The sequence below is a fragment of the Bombyx mori genome, chromosome 19, assembly GCF_030269925.1.
Source record: "Bombyx mori chromosome 19, ASM3026992v2".
NCBI classification, from domain to species: domain Eukaryota; kingdom Metazoa; phylum Arthropoda; class Insecta; order Lepidoptera; family Bombycidae; genus Bombyx; species Bombyx mori.
The window spans coordinates 11472147-11496500 of NC_085125.1; the positions used below are offsets into that span (position 1 = coordinate 11472147).

At 38.3% G+C, this 24354-nt stretch overlaps 4 protein-coding genes and 1 non-coding gene across 8 annotated transcripts in view; 3 read left to right on the forward strand and 2 right to left on the reverse strand.

The window, feature by feature from the left end:
* The window catches only part of LOC101739626 (dnaJ homolog subfamily C member 13), a 468160-nt gene that overhangs the window by 85846 nt on the left and 357960 nt on the right, over positions 1 to 24354 (forward strand). The gene's annotated exons all lie outside the window — the stretch shown is intronic.
* On the reverse strand, positions 1165 to 2414 carry LOC101743811 (NADH dehydrogenase [ubiquinone] iron-sulfur protein 5). The gene is made up of 3 exons (XM_004922407.5): positions 2262 to 2414; positions 1881 to 2101; positions 1165 to 1332 (listed from the first exon to the last, which is right to left on the reverse strand). The coding sequence occupies exons 2-3, from the start codon at positions 2091 to 2093 to the stop codon at positions 1243 to 1245; spliced, it is 303 nt and encodes a 100-aa protein (XP_004922464.1). The 5' UTR covers positions 2094 to 2101; positions 2262 to 2414; the 3' UTR covers positions 1165 to 1242.
* On the forward strand, positions 3158 to 11455 carry LOC101744062 (activating signal cointegrator 1). Of its 3 annotated transcripts, XM_004922408.4 has the most exons (12): positions 3158 to 3412; positions 3503 to 3627; positions 3979 to 4155; positions 4528 to 4646; positions 4845 to 4993; positions 5243 to 5406; positions 5772 to 5941; positions 6535 to 6701; positions 9274 to 9395; positions 10154 to 10250; positions 10835 to 10932; positions 11256 to 11455. In XM_004922408.4, the coding sequence occupies exons 1-12, from the start codon at positions 3345 to 3347 to the stop codon at positions 11333 to 11335; spliced, it is 1536 nt and encodes a 511-aa protein (XP_004922465.1). In that variant the 5' UTR covers positions 3158 to 3344; the 3' UTR covers positions 11336 to 11455. The 3 variants fall into 3 exon arrangements, with proteins under 3 accessions (XP_004922465.1, XP_062530086.1, XP_062530087.1); XM_062674102.1 differs by having other exon boundaries at positions 10835 to 11455; XM_062674103.1 differs by lacking the exon at positions 3503 to 3627 and having other exon boundaries at positions 3180 to 3412; positions 10835 to 11455.
* Positions 7805 to 8006, forward strand: LOC119630029 (small nucleolar RNA U3). Its single transcript, XR_005245843.1, has one exon. It is a non-coding gene; the product is annotated as a small nucleolar RNA U3 (small nucleolar RNA).
* Positions 11445 to 24354, reverse strand: part of LOC105842244 (mucin-2) — a 40411-nt gene continuing 27501 nt past the window's right edge. Inside the window, exons 2-4 of the mRNA XM_021350398.3 lie at positions 17513 to 17601; positions 15827 to 16535; positions 11445 to 14965 (exon numbers count right to left, since the gene is read on the reverse strand). Coding sequence (XP_021206073.2) covers positions 12375 to 14965; positions 15827 to 16535; positions 17513 to 17601 — 3389 coding nt within the window. The 3' untranslated portion in view covers positions 11445 to 12374. The remainder of the gene's footprint in view (positions 14966 to 15826; positions 16536 to 17512; positions 17602 to 24354) is intronic.

Below are 24354 nucleotides of genomic sequence, written 5' to 3' on the forward strand. Positions count from 1 at the left end.
TGTGTATGTGTTTTGCAGCGTATGTTCCTTTTTGTGAGTGGCTTAAGGATTATTTGAGTGTACGCGGCTCACCACAAACCGGGAGGAGAGGCGATTGCTCATAAACCCCGCATTAGAAGTAGAAATAGTTTGGAAGTCGTCGTGGCCTAAAGGATAACACGTCCGATGCATTCGTGTTGAAACGATGCAATGGTGTTCGAATCCCGCTGGCGAGTACCAATTTTTCTAATGAAATACGTACTCAACAAATGTTCACGATTGACTTCCACGGTGAAGGAATAACATCGTGTAATAAAAATGAAACCCACAAAATTATAATTTGCGTAATTACTGGTGGTAGGACCTCTTGTGAGTCCGCGCGGATAGGTACCAACGCCCTGCCTATTTCTGTCGTGAAGCAGTAATGCGTTTCGGTTTGAAGGGTGGGGCAGCCGTTGTAACTATACTGAGACTTTAGAACTTATATCTCAAGCTGGGTGGCGCGTCTACGTTGTAGATGTCTATGGGCTCCAGTAACCACTTAACACCAGGTGGGCTGTGAGCTTGTCCACCCATCTAAGTAATAAAAAAAAAAATATATCACACCCCCAATCACCCACTTCGGCCAACCTATACCCCGGGCCAGGAAGGTCAAGTACAATCCCTATAATCCCGTTTTTGCAGGTTAGTCGACAGAGCTCCGTGGTTCACGGAGGCTCTACTGTGACCGGGTTCTGACCCCGGGCGGAGATTGGACGTCGAGTGTAAGAGGTGCAGGGTTGTCGTTTAGTGCGGTAGGACCCTAAAACATCTTTGGGCCGAGGTCTGCTCCTAATATCTGCAGGTCGTGAAGTCCCACATAACACGCGCGCCGCCTAGGCGCGGGGACCTCGTAGGAGGCTCGGCCCCCGAAAAAGAAAAGGCATAGTATATACTTACAATTGGTACTATATGTTGTCAAATTATACAGGTAAATATTAAATAGTTTTATTTAAAGTGAATTAACAATTTAAATATTGAAGGGTAAAAGCATTTTAATTTTGCAGGATTTTAATATTAAGCACAGATTATAGTACTGTGAAGTAGGTATTTAACGCTCTAAATGAAGGTCTTGTAGACAAAAATAATTTATTGATTAAAGGATTTAGTTCAAGTAGAATACTATTTCGGAAAAAACAAACAACATGATTCTTAGGTTATTTATTTACAACAAATCCACTAAAAGCACAATTTGATTGAGTGCATTGAAACACTTAATCTAATCTAGTAACTGTCCACACGGGGGCTCACATACTTTTCGTCGCCTGTAAGTTTTCCTTGAGAAATTTGTCTCTGCCTCTCATGTCTTATTGCCTGCAAAGAAGAATAGATTTCGAAGAATGCCCTAACATCATCAAGAAACCAAAAGCAATTAGACCTCCAGTCCACTATAATTCTTATAGCCTACATTTGTTTACTACTATAAGCCTATTTATTTTAATTAAATTTTATAAGTCATTGTGGCATAAATTATAAAATGTGAGAACTCATTTCATGGAATGTCGTCTTCAATTTTCATAACTACCAATTTATCTAAGGGAATACATGTTCATAAACAACTTCTATTTTGAAGGTACAATTTTTTGAAGGTTTTACTTTTTAGTTGATTTTATTGTTGAAGGGTTGGCCGTCCATTATCGTATTTTAGATTTCTAATGGGTAAAGAAGAGCTTAAGAAACCTAAGCACAGTATATATTGTTAAGGTTGGTAATCAGTTTATTTGTATCACCAGTCTTATGTTTAATGTTTGATGAGTAAAAGATTAAACATTGTTGATAATGAGTGAGAGTTCAAATGGCCTAAAGTTATCAGTATTATCATATGAGCAATGGCCACACATACTTATTTGTCTTCTACTTACCAAAAATCTCTTAAGTTGTTTGGTAAGAGTTGAGCATTCATGGTAATCGCCGAACAAATGAGCGCACTTGACCTTTCCTCGTTCCAAACCATAAGCTTCTAGACAATCCATGTATCTGGCTTCCTCTTTCTGGCAGCGACCCAGAAGTTGGTGGGAAATCATGCCACCAGTAACATCCGTAAACGGTGAGCGAAAGAACGGCGACAAAGACATGATGTTTTCTGAAATAAATGCATACAAACCTTTTTTGATTTTCATACACTTAGGTTAATAATTACGTAAACATTTTAGGTTCTGGTTTTGGTACATAAATGAACTGCGCCTCGATCATTATTTACTTCAGTAATATAAATATTCCTATCTAATATGTTCCAGAGTTACCTGAGCTTAACCCAAAATCATAAAATATTCAAAAACACTTATTTTAATTTATAAATTTTGATACCAGTGACTGTGACAATGTCACTTTTCTTCAAATTGTTTTGAGAAATTTAACAGGCAAAAGGAATGTACGTATATAAATTCTGCGAAACGAATAAGATGCAGTCAAATCAAATAGATAAAATTCGAAACAAATGTAATAAATGGAATTGATTGGAACGAAGTGGAATGAAATGAATTGATTGTTAGATGATGGAAATTCACTGTGTGACTGCAACAGAAAGTTTTGTAGAACTCGAAAAGCGATGTGCAGATATTTTGTTTCAATTGAAACGAGAGACCAAAGTTTTAATTGTATTGTGTAATGGCTCCCCGCCATTTAAACTAGACATGAAACGATTCCAGACAAAATCAGGCATCAGTAAAAAGATTTAAAGTTAAAGAAGGTAAAATTAAAATACGATAAAAAAGAATACAAACAGTTTTTTTTTAATATTTGGTATGTATTGTTTCTTCGAGTTTAAACGTGTTATAATGATGGTCCAAGAATTATTAATATGTGTAAAAGTGCATAAGTGTGGAGCAATCAAGCCAAACTGCAAGACTTGATCAAAACCAACTTCACAAGTTCTTTCAAAGAGTGCATTGTACTCTTAGTAAATACCTATTATTTAACTGAAAGGTTATTTTATTTCATCTTGCCTAACGTCTTGTTGCTTTATCACAACTCAACTCATTTATTTCTATATTATTTTAATATATGGTACATTATTTTATTTTATTACTTAATTCCATTTCACTTTTCAAATAACAAATACGGTTTCAGCTTTTGTTTCAAATATTTCAGTGTATGAGCTAGAATTTCTTTGCCTGTCCGATGAAAGAAAAGAAAAAAAGTGGATGTTTTTATTTTTTTCCTGATAGGTACCTACGTGTAATCAAACTCTTTTAATACCAATACTTACATTATACAATATTTGAACAAACTGATTACCTACGATTAATGATTAATTAACTTGATATTTATTATTCTTTATTGTACGACACATCTTTGCATTTGAATAATATCCATCCTCAATTAAAATGGAGCAATGGATAAGGGAAAATCTATCTACAATTTTGGATTTTGAAGTGCCTGACGATTTAATAAAGTTAGAATACGGGAAATATAAAATTATGTATATATAAAAAATTTGAATGTTATAAATCCATTTTATGTATTACTTTTTCTTGTTTTTTAGGTATGTTTCGTCAATAGATAATGAAGTAGATTTAACTGAATACATGAAAACTTTGATTGACTTCAATAATTCTGAACATAAAAACTTTTTCTCCGAATTCATAAGGCTGAAGTTTCCTATTAAAGGTCATGTACATTTTTTTATTAATGTATAAAAGCTGATTTAATGACCCAGCAACCATTCACCAAGCCATCACAGATCTAACTACACAAATTTACACAATCACTACACATATACACAAATAAAGGGGTCACTTTGTTTAATTTTCATTTTGCAATTCTGCCAATATAATAAACAAGTCAGACAATTACATTTTGTAGCTATTAGCATGTAGTGAGACTATTCGTATTGCAGTAAAACAATATACAATTATTTGTAGCTTTTTTGGATTAAATATAACAATGGATGCAATAAAAAAATTTGAACTAATAAGTCACGGTTTTGTATTATGGAATATTTTTTATAAACAAATATAGGCGGGACATCTAAACAGCAAAAAAAGAAAATATCAAAAGGCAAGGTTCAACAAGAGGTGATCGTCAAGGAAACAGTGCCTACACAAAGCGAGCCTGAAAGTAAAACTAAGAAGAAAACAAAATATGTCAATCTATACTCACAAGAAGGGAAGAATGCCCAAGTTGTGATGCTCAAAGGTATACAAATAATAGCCAACTAAATAATAAAAAATAAAAACAATAAAAAAAGGAGTTTTGGACTCTAAATAAAATAATTATTCTATTACTAGTTTTGTGTTACTGTTTTTGTGAAATATTAATTGTGTAGATCCAATAATAGTGGTATAAACCAGAGGAATATATCATTGTATCCGGATTCAATTCCCAGTTAAGAGTAATGTAAATTTTGGGGTCTGTGTGGTTCTTGTCTAATCTGAGAAACCACAGTGGTGAGTGGAGTAACTACTTTGTGGTTTCAATGAATTACAGTTGCCACTCAAAACTAGCGATTCTACCTTGAGTGTTTCTAATTATAAAAAAAACTAGAAAATAGTTTTCATTTTATTTCAGGAAGACACCGCTGTGAATGTCAAGCTTCAAAACATGAGCTGATCAACAACTGCCTACAGTGCGGACGAGTGGTCTGCAGGCAGGAAGGCTCGGGCCCCTGTCTGTTTTGTGGCAGCTTGGTAAAGTCTTCATAAGACTTTGTTTTAACTTTTGTAAATTAATTTAATTGTATAACGCACGCATCCCATTTGGTTACTCCCATTGTATAAAAATCTAGTGTTTAAAATTTCGTGTTATTTGGTGTCTCTCAGTGGTACAGTTCTCAATTTGTGAATACATAATAATTTACGTAAAAAAAAATCTGTTAAATTTTCCAGGTTTGCACTCCAGAAGAACAAAGGGAGTTGAATGCCAAGACCAAAGCTAGTGCTAAATTGATGGAGTCGCTTATGGAGAAGAGTCGACCCAAGGGCTGGGAGGACGCTCTGGTGCATAGAAATAGACTTTTGGAATATGATAGGACAAGGTAGATTACATTTTTTTTGTGTTGTTTGTAAGACAACAACAAGAATAAGTTGGTTTCACAAGTCATCGTGGCATCGGTAAAAGTTAGCTCATATTTGTATGGAATGGGATCGTTTGCGTACGTTTGCCGCTAGGGGCGCTGTTCCAACTCCATACAAATTTGAGTTAACTTTTACGCGATCGAGAACGTTAAGAAACTCGTACTAGGCCCACTGAGCACACCGCCTTACAATACGACGGTCGTTTCCAGTGAGCGTCGCACCCGCGTCACTGACGACGACAGTGACTACTTCAACGCGAACAGCGTGTGGCTCAGCTCAGAGGAGCGCGCCAAACTCGACAAGTACCAGCGGTCGCTGCACGAGAAGAAGCACGCGTCCAAACTGAACAAGAAGATGACCTTCGATTTCGCCGGTGAGTGTGATGTCGAGTCGAAAATAAAAAAATAATCTAATATAAAAAAAAAAGACACCCGCTGAGTTTCTTGCCAGTTCTTCTCAGGACGGAGGCTAGTTTTTGTGTTACACCACTGAGTTATATAATATGTAAGCCGGTCTTGAAAATATCATTAGCGAGATATAGGATTCTGTCAAATCTGTTGTTCGTTTGTTTGACGGCTGTTGTCGGTGACCACGAAAACTGTTATGAATTCGGAACTAAAGAAACAATATAATGACAACAAAACGTAAAAATAGGAAATACAAAAAATATCGGTACTAAAAAGAATGCTGTCAAACGAAATACAGGTTTAGTGATTTGTGAACTTTGGGTGTCTTCAGGGCGGCAGATATTGGAAGACAAAACCATAGACCACGATGTGGACGAGGACAAGATCAGAGACATAACCGCGGGAGCACGGGCCGCCGGCGGGGCGCTGCAGACGCACGCGGCCGTCGCCGGGCCAACGGACCGGGACGTGGCGCCCGGGGTCAACGCACCACTCTTACTGGTACCGTCACCATCCTTGGGGGTACTTATCATCCCTAGGGGTACCTGCCATCCCTAGGGGTACCTACCCTCCCTAGGTGTAAATACCCGTGTGGGCTCATACGCAACGCTATAAGCAAATGCGCAATTTAAAAAAAAAAATTTTCATTCTTAAATAAATGTCAAGTAGGTATTTTTTAGAAAAATCCTATCTGCTTGTTGGATTCGAACACCGGTATAGTTACATTGCTTGGTGACAGTTATTATCTGAAGGGCTAGAAACTAGGATTTAGATGCCGCTAAGGATGATTAATCAGTCCCAAATTACTAGAGGGGTAGTACGCATTCTAGCATGTTCCGATGAATAACAGAATGGACAAAAGTCATTAAACATAAATAGTATAGAATTAAAATAAAATAAATACTTTACTATCAAAATAAATTTTATAATAAGTTGAGAAGAAACACTTGAGACCTTAGAACTTATTTCTTAAGATGGGTGACGCATTTACGTCGTAGATGTCTATGGGCTCCAGTAACCACTTAACACGAGGTGGGCGGTGAGCTAGTCCACCCATCTAAGCAATAAAAAAAATAAAATTCTTATATTTTCAGTTCGATCCGTCAGTGGAAAATGAGGATTATGCGACTGTTGTTAGAGCCAACGGGTTCTCCCAGATGTCTCGTATACAAGACGCCGAGTTGCAGGAGATGAGCGACACCGGCAGGTGCCTCTCCATGCACCAGCCCTGGGCCTCGTTGCTCGTTGAAGGCATCAAACTGTAAGCGTAACTGTAAAAACTGTGTGCTTAGTGCGAGTTTCTTAACGTTCTCGATAGCGTAAAAGTTAACCCAATTTTGTATGCAGTATATGAGTCGTCTATTATCAAAGCCGGCAATCTGACTTTTGGACAATGATTGGTAAATCAGAAAAACGAATTATTGACTTTGTATTCCATTGGCAGTCACAAAACTCTTCGGAACGACATCTTAGATAAATAACAGGTTAACTATTAACCTTTATTTAATGCAGGTTTTGAACCGTATTCTTTGAAGGAGACGATTATATTCAAATCAATCTGTATTGACATATCAATAACATTTTTTTGTCCAAATGCACAGATTGCCACCTTTGATAATAGACGACTCATATAAACGATCCCATTCCATACAAATATGAGCTAACTTTTACGTTACGAGAACGTTAAAAAACTCGCACTAAGCACATATAATGCATCTACAAACTAAAAATGTCGGATCAAATACAGTGTGAAATTTCACTAAGGAATAAGACACTAAAATCGGATATTACAACGTAAGATGAAAAAAAAATATAATTTTTTTTAACATTAGAATGGATTTGCAAAAATGTTATATGAACATTGATTAAATGTAAGTGTAGAATTTTTGCAAAACTCAAATATAGCTTTTTAAATGTTTATCTATATGTGTACAACATGATATTCATTACTAGAGACCCGCCCTCGCTTCGCTTCGGAAACTGTAATTTATTATTGATTTCTCCACTATTTAATGGATGTTATTATACATATAAACCTTCCTCATCAAATTGCATCAAAATCCATTGCGTAGTTTTAAAAATTTAAGCATACATAGGGATATAGGAATAGAGAAAACGACTTTGTTTTATACTATGTAGTGATTCAACACAGTAATTACTACGTCAAGGTCACAGCAAGTCGTGTTAGACGTCGTGACGTCACAAGCAAACATAACCTCAGAATTTGACATTTGTTAACATGTGTTCATGGTCATTCATATTGTCGTCAATAGATGTCGCTGAACAATCTTGAACTGTTTTCTGAATCGCGGTGACGAGCTTCTCAATAGTTGAATGACTAGTTTGGTTCGACGGAAATATGGCAAGACCTTACTTCATAGGATCATTTCTATAGTAAGCTCTTACCGAGAACTTCACACTACGTGAATGATCGACAACCACGATGAGGAGGCGTGGCGCGGCACCCTGAGCGTGAGGCGGGCGGTGGTAGTTCTACCATCAGCCTTCGATGATCGTTCGATCCCCTTCACGGGGGAGAGTGGGGTGTTGTCGCTGTCTGAGTGGTTATTTTTGAACCCCTAATAAATAATTTCATTAATCACTTATAGTCAGCTGGCTCTTAGACTGGCAAACAACCAAAAACATCAAGATCCGGATTCTGGATTATATTTTTTATAAATTCAGTTTTGTAATTGTAAATTGTCTTGTAAATTTTGCATTTAGATTATTAATTGTAACTGGTTTATTTAGTGTTTTTATATATCGTACAAAGTACAAGCTGACAGCTAACATTAAAAAATGCATTGCAATATTAAAAGTAGTTCACTTGCTGAAATAAATGATCACAAAAATAATAAATTACATAAATTTTATTTATTTTTTTATTACTTAAATAATACCAGATTTTTTCCGTGACGGAATTCGCGTAGTGTATGTGCAAATATTTCGGTTTATACTTCTACTGTCTACAGTTGCGCCGTGATTATTTTCCCAACCTATTCGTTGTCATGTAGGCAGACGAGCATACGGCCCAGCTGATGGTGAGTGGTTACCATCGCCCATGGACTTCGGCAAGGGCAGAGCCAAACCGCTGCCTACTGCAACTGAGTTCGATGAGAACGATGACCGCTGCTTGAGGTACCTAAAAGCGCCGTTAGTGGATCGGGAGGATCCGTAACGACGTGCTTAGGGCGACGTTGACTGCTTACCATTCGGTCCACAGGATCTGGAATGATGTTAATTTAGTGCTTCTTCAGACTTAAATCTGCAACAGCGGTTGTTTCTTAATCGTTTTTCATCAGTGAAAAAGTATAAATATGGGTAAATTATACCAAAGCCGCGGGCCATAGATTCTCAGGCTCTTCAAAAAGAGTCCACTGAAAGAATCTCAGTAAACAAACATAATTTTACTGAGATTATGTTTCATATAATTTCATCTAAATTGATTAAAGTCTCAAAATTAATCAACTTCGTATCATTTTTCATCTTATAACAGAATTTATGAAGAAAATATAAGATTTGTGGTAGGACCTCTTGTGAATCTGCACGGGTAGATAGATACCACCGCCCTGCCTATTTCTGCCGTGAAGCAGTAATGCGTTTCGGTTTGAAGGGTGGGGCGGCCGTCGAAACTATATTTAGAACTCATATCTCAAGGTGGGTGGTGGCATTTACGTTGTAGATGTATATGAGCTCCAGTGACCACTTAACACCAGGTAGGAGCTCGTCCACCCAATTATGCAATAAAAAAAATACAAACTTGTCTTAAAGGTTAGCAGGCCAGAAAATCTAAAAAAAACATCCACATATTTAAACTCCTCATCTTTGAATAGCCACGAAGGTCGTACATGGTACACCAGCCACCGAGGGAGGCTGTGGGTCGCCGCCACAGTGAAGCCCCCAGACCAGGACGTCATCAAGGCGCTGGAGAACCAGTACAGGGTCCTGTATCCAGGTAAACCTTAGCGATAGTGAAGGAACGCTACTTATTTCATACTGTCGACTTATGTGTATATGTATGTAAGTCATATAGCAATACAGATTTATATGTGTGTATTGTATATATGTAAATATTATTGTTAATAATAGAACAGCGCAAAGATATCAGCTGTATTTTTATTAGAATTGCTCTAGATAGCACGGTTGTTGCCTGGAATGCCAGTTATCTCTGCCTATGGATTATTTTTCAATATCAATTGTATTCTGATTTGTAATAGAATATACTCTTTCCCCCCTCTCTCCCCACAACCCCCCGACCTTACCCTCTTTCTCCCCCCCCCCTCTAAACGTATTTCCAGTAGATAAAGCCGATAGCACAATACCTACTCGCTTTTAATATATATATATATATATATATATATATATTTATTGCTTAGATGGGTGGACGAGCTCACAGCCCACCTGGTGTTAAGTGGTTACTGGAGCCCATAGACATGTACAACGTAAATGCGCCACCCACTTTGAGATATAAGTTCTAAGGTCTCAAGTATAGTTACAACAGCTGCCCCACCCTTCAAGCCGAAACGCATTACTGCTTCACGGCGGAAATAGGCGGGGCGGTGGTACCTACCCGTGCGGACTACCAAGAGGTCCTACCACCAGTGAAATTAACTACTATATATACTACTACTATAGAAATACTATAGAAATTAACAATGTAGTAAATGCTACATGAAAACTTTGAAAAGAGACTTTCTTATTTTGTGTTTACAGAAAAGCAATTGCAATTTCCCTCGTTCTACCCGACTGGATGTCTGCTGGGCTGCGTCAACGTCGACGACTGCCTGCCCCAGGAGGAGTATCGGAAGACGTAAGTCGTCCGAAGCTAATCAAAACCATTCGGTTTATATAATTTATTAAAACAAACCCTGAAAATACAGTATTTTGAGGGACATACCGCACCTTTAGAATTGAGGTGGCTTAATCCAAAATTCGTTCGTGTTTTTTGTTTGATAAACGCCAAAAATGTAATTGATGAATTGTATTTTTTCAGTTTCGGTTTTTTTACTTTAAGTCATAAAAGATTAAGGCTTTTAATATAATTTAAAAGAGACTGAATGTGCACTTTGTCCTATTGTAAGGCTAAAATTTAAATTTTTATTTTGAATTTTAAAATTTTAATTTTTTAAACTTATGGAGTACATTATTTTTTTTATTGCTTAGGTGTGTGGACGAGCTCACAGCCCACCTGGTGTTAAGTGATTACCGGAGCCCATAGACATGTACAACGCAAATGCGCCACCCACCTTGAGACATAAGTTCTAAGGTCTCAAGTATAGTTACAACGGCTGCCCGAAACGCATTACTGCTTCACGGCAGAAATAAGCAGGGTGGTGGTGCCTACCCGCGCGGACTCACAAGAGGTCCTACCACCAGTAATATATATATGTTCAGGTACCCGGACGGTGAGAGCGACAGTCCGTACGTGTTTATTTGCTCTAATCCTGTCAGCCTGAGGCTTCGGTTTCCGATCAAAGGACAACATAAAATATGTAAGTTTGTTTGTTTCTTTTGTGTTTGTACTTGTGCCGTCCATATTTACGATCTAATTATAGAAAAATATAATTTAAAGAATTGTCCATTACATAAAGAAATGATAATAAAAAAAATCGTATTTGGTTGTTGAAAAATGGCTACAGATGGCGCGCGAAACATTCCTACAAACCGATCTTTCATATTGTTATATTCCAGTGATGTCACCAACAGATTTCAAAATTCAATTTTGGTAAATTTGTAAGTTGAATTACCAAGGTTTTAGGCTGGCAGAGTATAAACAATTAAATTTATCTCCTCAACTTATTTTATCGTTTTACAGATCAACTAGAAAAAACAATTCATCAAGCCGCAATGAAATGTATTCAAAAAATGTCCAAAATACAAGCCAACGCAGCTTAAATGCTACGAAAATTTATTATTTATATTTTTATATATTAAAATCCCCAACAATGTTTCCGGAAATATTCAAATGTTGTTTTTAATAGAGAAAATAAATAATATAATACCATTATGAGAAAATAGTTTTATTTACACACATTAAAAACTAAAAATATAAATATTGAATTTACATCTTCTCGTAGCTAACCTATGCTAAAACATTCTAATGATAAGATTTTAATGTTTCTAAAATGTGAAATTAACAACAGTACCTACATTTAAACAAATTTGAAATGTAATAAATAACTAAAATTAAAAGCTACCATGCAAATGAGACATTCAATAAGTGTTTATCATAATTCATAATCACATACAAAACACACATGAGGCTATAATAGTTTTTAATAGACCACTAGTTTGAAAGTATCAAAAATACAGTAATATATTTCATGTAGAAAAACAGCCAAGATTTAGGAATATTTGGCGACAGAAAAACTTTTAAGAAGGTTTTTATACATACAGCATAATATGCCCTAGTTTGGCCATAATATGACCATAATTTATGTTTTAGTTTGGCCACAATATGCCCCTAGTTTGGCCATAATATGCTCTAATTTGCGAGTTAAGAACTTACTTGCGTAATATTTATAACGAATTAATATTATTATTTCATCAGTAAAGTAACTTGTGTTTGGAAATATTTTGAAACCGTTTTTACTTCTCTTAAGAGTCCACTTTTAGCAGCAGATAGCGTGTTTTGGGTAATTAAAAAATAGTGAGATATATTGCCGAATAAATGTGCACTGCTGCAGTCCTTGCGATGAATCTTTGGAAAACACAAACCTTCTATACAAACACTGTTTTAAATAATTATTTTTAAAACTTCAGTACATCTTGGTTTTTAGGAAATGCTTTGAAGACAGAAATACAAATCAAATTGAAGATAATCATGCATATTTTCACGAGTTTATAAACTTACTTAAAAGACTACAAAGTAATAATAGCCCATTTCAATAGCTTTGGCAGAAAAAAGGTTTTGGTATAAAATCACTGATTATGTTTAGGAGTCTTTCTTTTGATTTAATTGTGGAAAGAATGCTTCTATGGGCAGAATGGGATCGTCGGTCGCTATGGTGAAATAATTCGGTATTCTTCTACTGTTTGTTCCCAATGTTTTGAACATACCCGGTTTGTTGTAATCTTTACTAGCGGCTAAAGTTAAGTCTGAGACTCTTTTTGAGTGTTCGAACAGATTTTCAACATTTTCATGATGCTTTTTGTCGGCTATTTTCATAATAGCACTCTCGGATCTCGTTCTCTCTGATGTGATTTCATTTTTAACTTCGTAAGGTGTAGTTTCGGTCACAGCAAAGTCCTGTACGGACTCTCCGATTTCTGAATCTTTGATTTTCTTTCTCAAAGGTCTTCTGTGGTAGACCGTACTTTGTTGACTCGTAGTTTCAGTGGTTTCTTCTGTCGGACGGGGTCTGCGGAGACCGTTGCGAATGCGAGCTGAAATTTTCGGCGAAGTCGACTCAACTTCATCAGCTGACGTAGTGTGCCTCTGTCTAGAGTGCTGTCGAATTGAATGAATCTCTTTCTCCTTTTCTTCGTTTAAGTCAGTTTCAGGCTTGTGTCTCGGGTCTTTGGGAGTAAACCTCTTCTTTTCAGTTGTAGTTTCACTTTCAGTGTTAAGGTTTTCATTGTAGGGTACTCTTCTATGAGGGTATCTCAATTTTGGTGTATTTTCAACAGGCTTTTCTGTAGTGCTGCTTGTAGATCCCATTCTGTTTCTATAGTCTTTGACGCTGAATTTAGGACGATTATATTTGTTCCTGAGTCTAGGTCTTTGACCATTCCCAACGACAGAAGTAGTATCTGGACGAATCGTAGTAGTGACTTCGCCGTTTGTATCAAATTCACTAGACTGTTCAGTTGTAGTTTCTCTATAACGTTGATTCGTAACTGGTTCTAATTTAGCTTCGATGGGCTTGACGTCTTTATGGAATGAAAACTCTTGAACATTTTTCACAGAGTTTTTGTATGAATCGTTTATGCTCACAGCAACGTCGCTAGTAGGGGTATCTTTTTCATCCTGTTTGTGGCTATAATCCGGTATTTCGTACACAGACGGTGTAAGCTTGGGAAATTGTGGACGACTTGTAATCTTCATAATTGACGATTCTTTACTTGAGTCCTCCTTGACTGGTACAGATGTTGTTGTTTCTGGTCTTTCAGTAGTGGTGATTGGTCGGCGGTGTACTAATTTCTTTTTTATTAAACCTGGTACCGTGGGAGTGATCGTAGGTAAACCGCTTGTAGTTGAATCGGTTGTTACAGTCGGGGTAGTGTTCGGTTGATATGTCGGTCTGATTCTCGGCCTAATTGTGTGAACCTCGTCAACTTCAGTAGTTTGCGGAATCTCACTAGTTTGAATATTAGGTCGAGTGCTGATCTCTTCCTTCGATCTACTGCCAATAGGACGGCGTCTCCTTATCTTATTTCGTTTACGAATTCTGTCTTTGTCAAGGGGCTCTGAAGAACTAGGTCGTTTGAAATGGCGGTTAGGAGGTAGTGTAGGCAATGTTTCTAATGGTATTCCATTGATATCTTTGCTCGACGAAGTACTTGTTTCGACAGAAACGGATACTCTAGTTGCGTCAGATGGATTTTTCGTTCGTTTTGCGTTTTGTTCATTGTAAGCAGGTGTAGACACTCTGTAGTAATAATCTTTGAGCTTATGTTTTCCGATTGGCTCAAAGTCATCGCCTAGCGGTCGTCTACTTTGAGATTCAACTTGTCCGTCATAATTGAAAAAGTGTTCCAAACTCTTATCGGGCTGATTCTCAATGGCGTACTCATCGGGAAGTTGAGGTAATGGCGTTGTTGTTGGTTTGGTATAGACACCATCGTAATCCTCTTTGTTAAACGACTGCTCAGTGGATTTAATGTCGTTATTCGCGTACGATGGAGACGTCAAAGTCCAACTTGCTGATGATGAATGGGTGTTTACTTCTGGCTCCGTGGTTTCAATAACCTCGTACGTAGGTCGGCGGGGAGAATTCGAAATAGCTCCGGATTCTACTTTTTGGATCTCGTATTGATTAGAATGCTGGTTGACACTAGAAGCGACATTGTCATTTACGTTCTGTTTCTTCTGTTCGTAATTGTAATTAGCGTTCTGTTGGTCGAAATAGTTTTGTAATTGTGACGCTTGTTGCGGGGGGAAGCTGTACTCGTAAAAAGCGTTTGCAGTCGTTGTAGTTTGCACAGGATTGTATGTGGTTACTTTATTAAAGTCTGTCGCATAGTTTTTGCTAAATGGATCTTGAGGGCTTGGCTTAAATGAATCTTTTGCTCCGGCGTTGGGATCTATCTTAGGCGCCGTCGCTACTTTCGAGCTGGGCGGAGGTGTAACCTTGTAATCGGCTAAGGTCGAAACAAAGTAATTGTTATTAAAATTGGCCGTAGTTTGAAGTCTTGGTGTTGTTGAGATAAACTGGTTGGGTGTTGATTTGTAATTCGGATTGTAACTGAATGAATTGAAGATTGTCTGTTTTTGTGTTTGAGCAGGTGATAACGTTTGTTTCGTGTTGGGGTATACTGGATCATGACCCTTGTAGGTTTGGATACCAAAATTTCCGAAGGCACCTGAAAATAATACATTTATTTATTGTATACAGATTGTATGTATGTATTGTATACAACATGTATAATATAAAATATATATGATAATGTTACGCCGGTAAGAGAAACGGCGTCTGTCATCAGAAAGCAGAAATGAATATCAAAAGAGCTGGTAATATCGATAATGCTCGAGAAGTGCAACGCCATCTGTTATCAAATAGCGGAAACACATATCGAAACGACTAGTCCTACCGGAAATATTCTCGATAATTGTAGACTTGTCGTGTCGACTATAAAAGTGTTGCAGAGATGACATGAAGGCAGCTAGTAATCGGTTCTACTCGAATCGAAACAGCGAACGGATCACCTGACGCGAAGTGGAAGAAGTGAATTGCGAATTTTAAAGTGTTCCTTAAGTGTTCTAACTATTAAATACAGTTTTAATTTATACTTCGGTGAAAGAAAGCTATATTTATCCCGAGTCCCAGCGCGCAACAATAACAAAATGTAGAGTTCATTATTCACACACAAAAAAAAATTGTTTTGTATAGTTTAAATGGGTGAACGAAGTCACAGCCCACCTGGTGTTAAGCGGTTACTGGAGCCCATAGACATCTACAACGTAAATGCGCCACCCACCTTGAGATGTAAGTTCTAAGATCTCAGTATAGTTACAACGGCTGCCTCACCCTTCAAACCGAAACGCATTACTGCTTCACGGCAGAAATAGGCAGGGCGGTGGTACCTACCCGTGCGGACTCACAAGAGGTCCTACCACCAGTAATTACGCAAATTATAATTTTGCGGGTTTGATTTTCATTACACGATGCTATACTTTCAACGTGGAAGTAAATCGTGAACATTTCTTAAGTACTTGAATCTTACCTAATATACTGTGCGGTAATGCAGCCTCTTGGAATGTGTACTGCGGGAAGTGATTGAATGTTTGAGGGCCGAAATTCTGCTGCTGCGCTGTCTTCACTTGCTGACTGACCGATTGAGAAGCTGTATTCGTGTCTGGCAGCTTATACACTTCAGGTTTGAAGATTTCCATTGACGCCGCCTGAGAATTCTTAACGACGTTCGGGCTCACATAATCGTTTATCGGTTTCCCGAATACATCCGTGGGCTTCGGTGTTTGGTACTGGCCGAAATAATTAGGTTGGAGGCTAGTCAGCTGTTGCAACGCATTGTTCTGAGCCTGTTGCTTGAACTTCGTCGGGTATTTGGAAAACACCGGTCGCGCGAATGGATTGTGAGGATTCCTGATATAAGACGTATCAAGGGGAATGTTCTGGATGTATTTGTAAGAGAGTCCGTTGCTTAAAACGTAAGGGTTGTGATAGGAATTGATTGGTTGGTTGACGTGAGGAGATTGTGTGGCTACAGTTCTCAGTGTCGTTGGACGGTATGATTGGGCGATCGAAGATAGCTTTGTCGCGTCCCTCGCTGATAATGGTCTTGCGGACGATTGATAGTCCAACACGGGCACAGGTATTTTGTAAGAAGGCGCGTGGACGGGACCACCGAATGAGTAAAGTATTCCACCGGACCCCACTACCGGTCTCCAGCCACTTTTCGATACGGGAGCAGTCTGAAAATTCAAATATTAATTGTTTTGTTAAAACAAAAATATTGAGTGCACCATAGAGTGTGGATATTTGAGATACTGAGCACTAAGACTATCTAATTTAACTGTTACACGTTACACACACAAGAACGGTTGAGGCTGGATGTTTTTTTAATATTTCGTTTGATTCATCCACTTTTATTCAATTCACAACTCTTTCAAGGGCATTTTATCGCCTATGGGTGTCAAAAGTCAACTAAGGCTGGAGTGCTAGATTTTTTTTTATTGCTTATATGGGTGGACGAGCTCACAGCCCACCCTTTTTTATTTATTTTTATTGCTTAGCTGTGTGGACGAGCTCACAGCCCACCTGATGTTAAGTGGTTACTGGAGCCCATAGACATCTACAACGTAAATGCGCCACACACCTTGAGATATAGTTCTAAGGTCTCAGTATAGTCACAACGGCTGCCCCACCCTTCAAACCGAAACGCATTACTGCTTCACGGCAGAAATAGGCGGGGCGGTGGTACCTACCCGTGCGGACTCACAAGAGGTCCTACCACCAGTAATTACGCAAATTATAATTTTGCGGGTTTCATTTTTATTACACGATGTTATTCCTTCACCGTGGAAGTCAATCGTGAACTTTTGTTGAGTACGTATTTCATTAGAAAAATTGGTACCCGCCTGCGGGATTCGAACACCGGTGCATCGCTTCAACACGAATGCACCGGACGTCTTATCCGTTAGGCCACGACGACTTCAAACTGGTGTTAAGTGGTTACTGGAGCCCATAGACATGTACAACATAAATGCGCCACCCACCTTGAGATATAGTTCTAAGGTCTCAGTATAGTTACAACTACTTACACAACTATTATTGCCGTACAACATACGTTTTGTTGATAATTCAACATTAAAATTTCTACTCGTGGTCTTTCTCGTAAATAAATACCACGTAATCGGATAATTTAAAGTTTAAATGAATAAATAGTTACCGCTTGAGTTGGCACAGACCGGCGATGGCCACAGCTGACTGCCAAGATCAGGGCCTGCAGCGCCGTGGCGGCTAACAACAGCCGCGCGCCTGTGGAACAAAAAGAATAAAACATACAACATGTAATTTGAGGTTTAAGTACAGAATGTACAAAAAAGGTGCACCATCCAGCTACAGGCGTGTAACTTGTAAGGAGTCTCATTATTATTAATGTTCTTAGTAGTGCACGCAGTGTAAGCTAATATTAATCAGCTTTTATTCGGTTTTTTTCCTACCCAAGCCCTCCTTGAGAGGCTATGCCAGCGTAACCGAGCGAGTAGGTGAACTCACGGGGCTCAAACCTGACGACGTTGCTAACACTAAACCTAGCAATAGCAGAGCTTCGCAGAATTTACCACCGGATCGGAAACGCGACCCACTGAGAAGATCCGGCGAGAAACTCAGTGGGCTGTGTCTGTGGGTTAATTTATTCGCACTTTGTCACAAGCGACGGGTTCGACGAGAACAATGACCGGGAATCAACTGAGGATGGGAGTCGACTATCGTGTGAGATCCGGGGGCGGAAGCTGCAGCTCCTAATTCTCTGATTGGGGACGTAATATTAATAAAAAGTTATTAAATACAAACACATAATCATATCATCACAATTTCCGGCTACAATTTTAAAGAACTGTCGTCTCACGGGTCGAATTGAGTTGATTGTATGAAATAATCGACTAAATTGAGTGTGATTAGGCTCGAGAAAGCGCATCCAATGGCGATTTCGTGAAAAAATAAAAGGTTATACACTTAATAACGGACCTATAATTTTGTGGTATTGAATAGTATACAACAACGCCGTGATCAGAACTAATAATTGCTATCACTGTGTAACTGGTCGCTCACTTACTCAAACGACAAAGAGAAATTTAATAATTTTAGCTTAATATAATGTTAGAAATTTCAAATTTCGTCATTTTTAATATACGATGAATAGCTCACAGCCACACGAAAATAATAGATATTAAGGATATATAGGTATTAAGGACAAACCACTACTTCATTTTGATTTATATTACGGCTCTATAGTGAAGATCTGGCTAATTTAGGGATAACCTATAGTATTATATTTTGGTCAAGAGGAAATCGCCGGACTCCCACCATCCACTGGGGATGGAGGGTGGGGCATGTCGGAGTCGAACCGACTTAAACCTCCTGTCGCTCAACAACCAACGTCCAAACCTCGCATGAGACAGAACTCATGAAGAGGCAAAGAGAGGAAAGTGAAGCGTTTAGTGCGGAGCACATCTCTCCCATCACCCTCCCCCTCGGGACGCCGGGCCAGCGATCGTAGGCGCCATGACCACCAGCCCTCTCGGTCGGCAGGCTGTCCGAAGCCCGCCTAGATGGCGCCGGTTTGAATAGGTTATCCTACGAAATACCCGGCTGGGTCAGAACCAGCGTGGGTCGAGGATAGCCGGCCTTCCATCACCCGGATGCTCTTGCGTAAAACGCGTGCAGAGCAGCTTGCACGTCGTCTTCTTAGGCCCCCTTCGCCGGGCCCCAGACCGACATATGAGGGGGACCCGAAACACTTAGAGGGCCAGGGCTTGGGCGAGATCCGCCTCTCTGGCCCCCGCTCGACGGCGGCGGGCTTGTGCGTCTCTCACGCGCCCCGCCGCCTCCTTCTGCGAGATGGTGCACTCGCAGAAGTCGAGCATCGCCTTCCACGACTCGTCGTCGACGAGCATCGATGCCACAACACTCGGCAACGACAAGTCGTTTCCTATTTTTGCGACGAGGACACGGCGCCACCCCTCCCATGCGGGGCAGGCAACGAGCGTGTGCTCCGCCGTGTCCAAGTCGCAACCACAATGGTAACACTCTGCCGTCGGCTCGGCTCCGATCCGGTGCAGGAACTCACCGAAGCAACCATGCCCAGTGAGCACCTGCGTGAGCCGGAAAGTGAGGCGTCCTCTGTCACGATTCACCCAATCCACAAGAATCGGGCGAATCGCCTCGACGGTCCTACGACCAGCCGAAGGATCGGCCAGCCGCCTGGATAATCTATAGTATAGAGCTATTTGTGATTCCAACGAGTGGACATTTATTAACCGCCAAAACAGATGGCGTACTGGTTTGTGTAACATTAAAGTATTTGGCGATTAATTCATAGTGCAATTCAATATAATCAATAATAATCCACCCTCAATGAGGTAAAAGTTCACCAGAGGTTCCACTTTATGCCTATATAGAATGCTCCAGTATTTTGGGTCATTTAGCAGACCTCTGACAACCTGGAGAGACTCATAGTGACGGGTAAAGTGTTTGGAAATTATCTAGGTATCAGACCCAAAAAATATGAGGTGATAAAGTGTCTGAGCAACCTTTTTTATTTATTTCAGATGTTTGGACTAAGTGGTTACTGGAGCCCATAGACATTACAACGTAAATGCGCCACTCACCTTGATATATAAGTTCTAAGGTCTCAGTACAACGGCTACCCCAACCCTTCAAACCGAAACGCACTACTGCTTCGCGGCAGAAATAGGCAGGGTGGTGATACCTACCCGTGCGGACTCACAAGACGTCCTACCACCTGGACACGAGACTGACCGACGCACTTCGCTGTGCCACTGACCGATTTAAGCGTCTACAGATCACACGGAAAGGTGTCAGGCGGGCGCGATTTTCGTAAAAAAAAACAAAATTAATACGTGACTGGCTATATATACGGTGTTGAAAAAAAACTAACAGAACATACCTGCAACTACACATGTAGAGCGGAACTAATATGTGACCTCGAATTTTGATTCTCACGCTTTTAATTTAGGTTTTATCTAACGGTTTTGCGTTGATCGAAAAGATGAGTTCGACTCTTCATTTTATTTCCAAAATTACCCGGACAGTGGATACGAGTACCATTAGCTGACTCGACTTTTTTTGACAATGTTAAGTTGGTTATTCTTATGGTTGGTTAAGTTGTTTTTGTATACACACATTTTGTACACTATAATTTTAGTGTTTATTAACGTTGTCAGAGAAACATAAGCTGAATGTCTGTACAGTATAAGAGAAAGAAAACAATGCGATTTTGGCTATTAATTTTTAAGTTGAGACAGAACTAAAGAATTCGTTTATATTTTCATCGGCTACTATAGTTTTGGTAGGTAGCAAGCTAATTTCCAAATACCGTTTTAGTTTGTGAAGCTATCAACCTCTGTTTCAAAGGCTGAAGCGAGCGTTTTTTAAATGGATCTTTTAGAGTCTAAACTGTAATGAACACCAGGCATCATCACGATATCACTATGTTGAAATTGTACGGCTGTAGAATAGAGATAGAAGAAGACCCTGCCTATTTCTGCCGTGAAGCAGTAATGTGTTTCGGTTTGAAGGATGGGGCAGCCGTTGTAACTATACTTGAGACCTTAGAACTTATATCTCAAGGTGGATGGCGCATTTACGTTGTAGATGTCTATGGGCTCCAGTAACAACTTAACACTAGGTGGGCTGTGAGTGAGCATGTCCACCAATATAAGCAATAAAAAAAGAAAAAGAAAATTCAGGAAAGGAAAAATTTAGTAGTGTTACAAGTAAATTATAAATTGTGTTGCCAATAACACATACATATATAAAAAAAATATAACACATATAAAATTTCGGTACATTAAGTTTTACAATACATTCACTCGCGGGCGAAAACATTGAAATGCAAAGAGACAAAAGTTTCTATTGTAAATTTTCCATGGCACTAAATATGAAAAGTTCAAATGTCACAATAAAAAGGAAGTCATAGAAAATGTTCATTGTAGTTTCTCAACAACGCGTTGTGGGAAAGTTAATAGTGTGTAATCTTGTGTAACAAGGCCGTAAATACCAACATTATGGCGACTTATCATTTACAATTCTCACATGCTCGACAAGAATTCGCAGTAACGTAACGTGAATGCTGCGGTGATTTGTCTAGTAACCGGTTCCCATACTGAAAACAAGAAATAATAAATTAAAGCTGTTTATTTTAACTGTCACTTCTATATTATGTGTTACTGTACTCTATGGTCGATGAGAGAAGGAATAGGCAACCGGACGCTAATAATCTATACATACATACAAATAAATAAAATTTAAGTGTCTGTTTGTAATATTAAAATATGTAACCGCTTTTTACTACATGCACATGAATGTATATACAGTACATATTATCTATACATATAAATAAAATTGGAGTGTCTGTTTGTAATATTGAAATAACCGGTTTTTTACTAGATGCATATAAATATATAATGAATATATACACCAAAATGACATTTTTACAATTTTTGTCTGTCTGTCTGTCTGTTTGTTTCGGCTAATCTCTGGAACGGATGGACCGATTTTGGCAGGACCTTCACTGGCAGATAGCTGATGTAATGAGGAGTAACTTATGCTGCTTGTATTTTAGAAAAATATATTATAAAATAAAGTATTTTTTTGTTAAATTCCACGCGGACGAAGTCGCGGGCGCAGCTAGTAAAACATAAAACTTGAGAATGAAAGTATAGCAAAGCAATCTTATGACAAGTTTCGAAAAATGTTAATGATTTTTATTTTAAATACAAGTAAATAAAACCTATAGGCTTTTCTTTGTTTTTCGCAAGTCCTAGAAATACATAATTAAAACAACTTTTTGAATCTATCGCATGTTTTATTGACATCATATTATTTTCAATGCTCCGAATATGTACTGCACAGACTTTTCGTAGTCAAAGATAAGTGATACTCGCGACGGTTTTTTTTAAGCGCTTTTAATAAATGATCTTTGGTTAGCTCGGCGCTTTTTCGACTTCGAATGACGTTATATTATGTGGCCTAAAGGACTTACGTTCGGTCGCGTTTTTTTTGAACGGCGCGGCTTTAAAAAAAAAACACCGTTTTTTTAAAGTTCAAAATACTCTTTTGTACACAGGTAGGACGATGTTAAAATAACCCAATTATTGTTAAACATTATTGTAAACGTGTCCACATTTTAAGTATAGAAAAAGTGATGAGAAGAATGGAAACTCTTTAATAGTACGGTCATTATCAATATAATGTTCAACAGAGTTCGATCTAGCTCTCAAAACTGTCTAAACACATAGACAACGACTTTCCTTCATAGACCTATATAGTAGGGACACGACATATTGTTCTATACGTACAATTGCTTATATAAATAGCACCCATTTTGAAGGCACATACATAAACATATATCTATCTCGTTCTTACTCAGCACTTTAACTCGTAGGAAAACAATATAACAGTATTTCAGTGCGTACATGAAATGAAACATGAATATACATAAATATCTCCGTCTCCGTCTAATGAGGCCGAAAACCCGCCATGTTTAGCGCGCCAAATGTCATTGTCACGTCAGTTCGGCCGTCTGTTTTGGGTTGTACATTATTTATTGACTTTGATATCGATTTAATATGATTGATTATATAAAATTTCATAATTTATCATGCTTAAAACATACAAAAATAATAATTAAAACGTATTTTATAGGATCTCAAGAAAGTCGATGCCCTAAAACTATTATCTATATGTATTTAAATTCATTATGGAGCCCTCATCCGAAAAATCCATTTTTCGGTCGGAATCTATTGATCATGACACTAATCATAAATACCACTTTAAAATATGTCATCAAAACATATTTAGACATTCTGTTTAGATATTTCGGGAAAAAGGCTACCGACAAAATTTCTTCGGAACTATTTAAATAAAATAGTTTTATTCCGCAGTGAGTAAAACACTATTGGTTAAATATTTAATAATTAAGTGATTTTAGAGAGGAAGTCACAAGGAATGACGTTTGTAATTAATGAATAAATGTTCTGTAGGTGTTTTTTTTTTCACGCGGTCCCTTGATAAGTTTAAAATTTGAATCACTCTCAAGCGAAAGTGATTCAAATGGTGCCGCGCACCTTCCTTGGGGTGCGCTGCGGTAGTATGTTACGGACTTTAGAGTCAGCAAAACAATTAAAATAGATTGTAATAGTCTAAGAAAAACACGTACTCAAAATACGATAACATTTAGCATGCTAGAAATGGGCTGATGGCTTTGAACTACGCCATATCTTTATGTTTTGCGACAAACGACAACTTTATAAAATCAGTGTAGCAACTTTTAAAAATCATCATATCGTTTACTTGGCAAATTCGAAGGACGAACTTGTCTTAGATTTCACCCATCTAAATCATATCATATTTGCACATAACAATATAGCTACTTACTTCCCATTAAAGTATAAATTCTACAAATAAATAATACTCAACAATATTTAAAATAAAATGAGCCAAGAACGTTTATCGATAAAACCTGATAACATTGAAATCTTTTGTACAGCACTAAAGCCGCCATGTTTTGTGGCCAGATGACGTCACAGTGGCACGAAATTTTGGTTGACGTTTCATTTCCATAGGTTTCCTACTTCATTGCTTTCCTTATATAACTTTTTTTTACTTGACGAAGGTATCTACTCCTAACTGTTTTCCTTTGATTCTTACATGCTCTGATTCTAACCAACGTAACTGAGACACAGGTGTGATCGAATACTAATAAATGGTTAATTATAATCTCTATTTACATACAAGATTTATGTTATGAGCGTTTCGTGGTACGACCAAGGGTTTATCGTTCGTTGAAGACTCACTTTTATTTCGTATAATGTAAGGTTCGTTTTCATTCGAACCGGGACGCGTGCTCTCTCGACCAAGTTAAGAGCGTAAAAATGTTGTATGTTTTCTCGAGAATAGCTTCAGTGAAACGTCGCTACGGTTGGCGGAGCAGCACGAAGCAGCGCGTTACCCGACCATACACCCAGGACCGTTCGAATTACTTCG

What these genes read in the sequence shown, in the direction of transcription:
- LOC101743811 (XM_004922407.5), bottom strand. Translation starts at nt 2,093, where the DNA reads ATGTCTTTGTCGCCGTTCTTTCGCTCACCGTTTACGGATGTTACTGGT. An exon ending in AACAACTTAAGAGATTTTTG is followed by an intron (nt 1,333 to 1,880) that starts GTAAGTAGAAGA and finishes TCTTCTTTGCAG; the next exon opens with GCAATAAGACATGAGAGGCA.
- LOC101744062 (XM_062674102.1), top strand. Translation starts at nt 3,345, where the DNA reads ATGGAGCAATGGATAAGGGAAAATCTATCTACAATTTTGGATTTTGAA. An exon ending in GCTGAAGTTTCCTATTAAAG is followed by an intron (nt 3,628 to 3,978) that starts GTCATGTACATT and finishes AAACAAATATAG; the next exon opens with GCGGGACATCTAAACAGCAA. An exon ending in CCAAGTTGTGATGCTCAAAG is followed by an intron (nt 4,156 to 4,527) that starts GTATACAAATAA and finishes ATTTTATTTCAG; the next exon opens with GAAGACACCGCTGTGAATGT.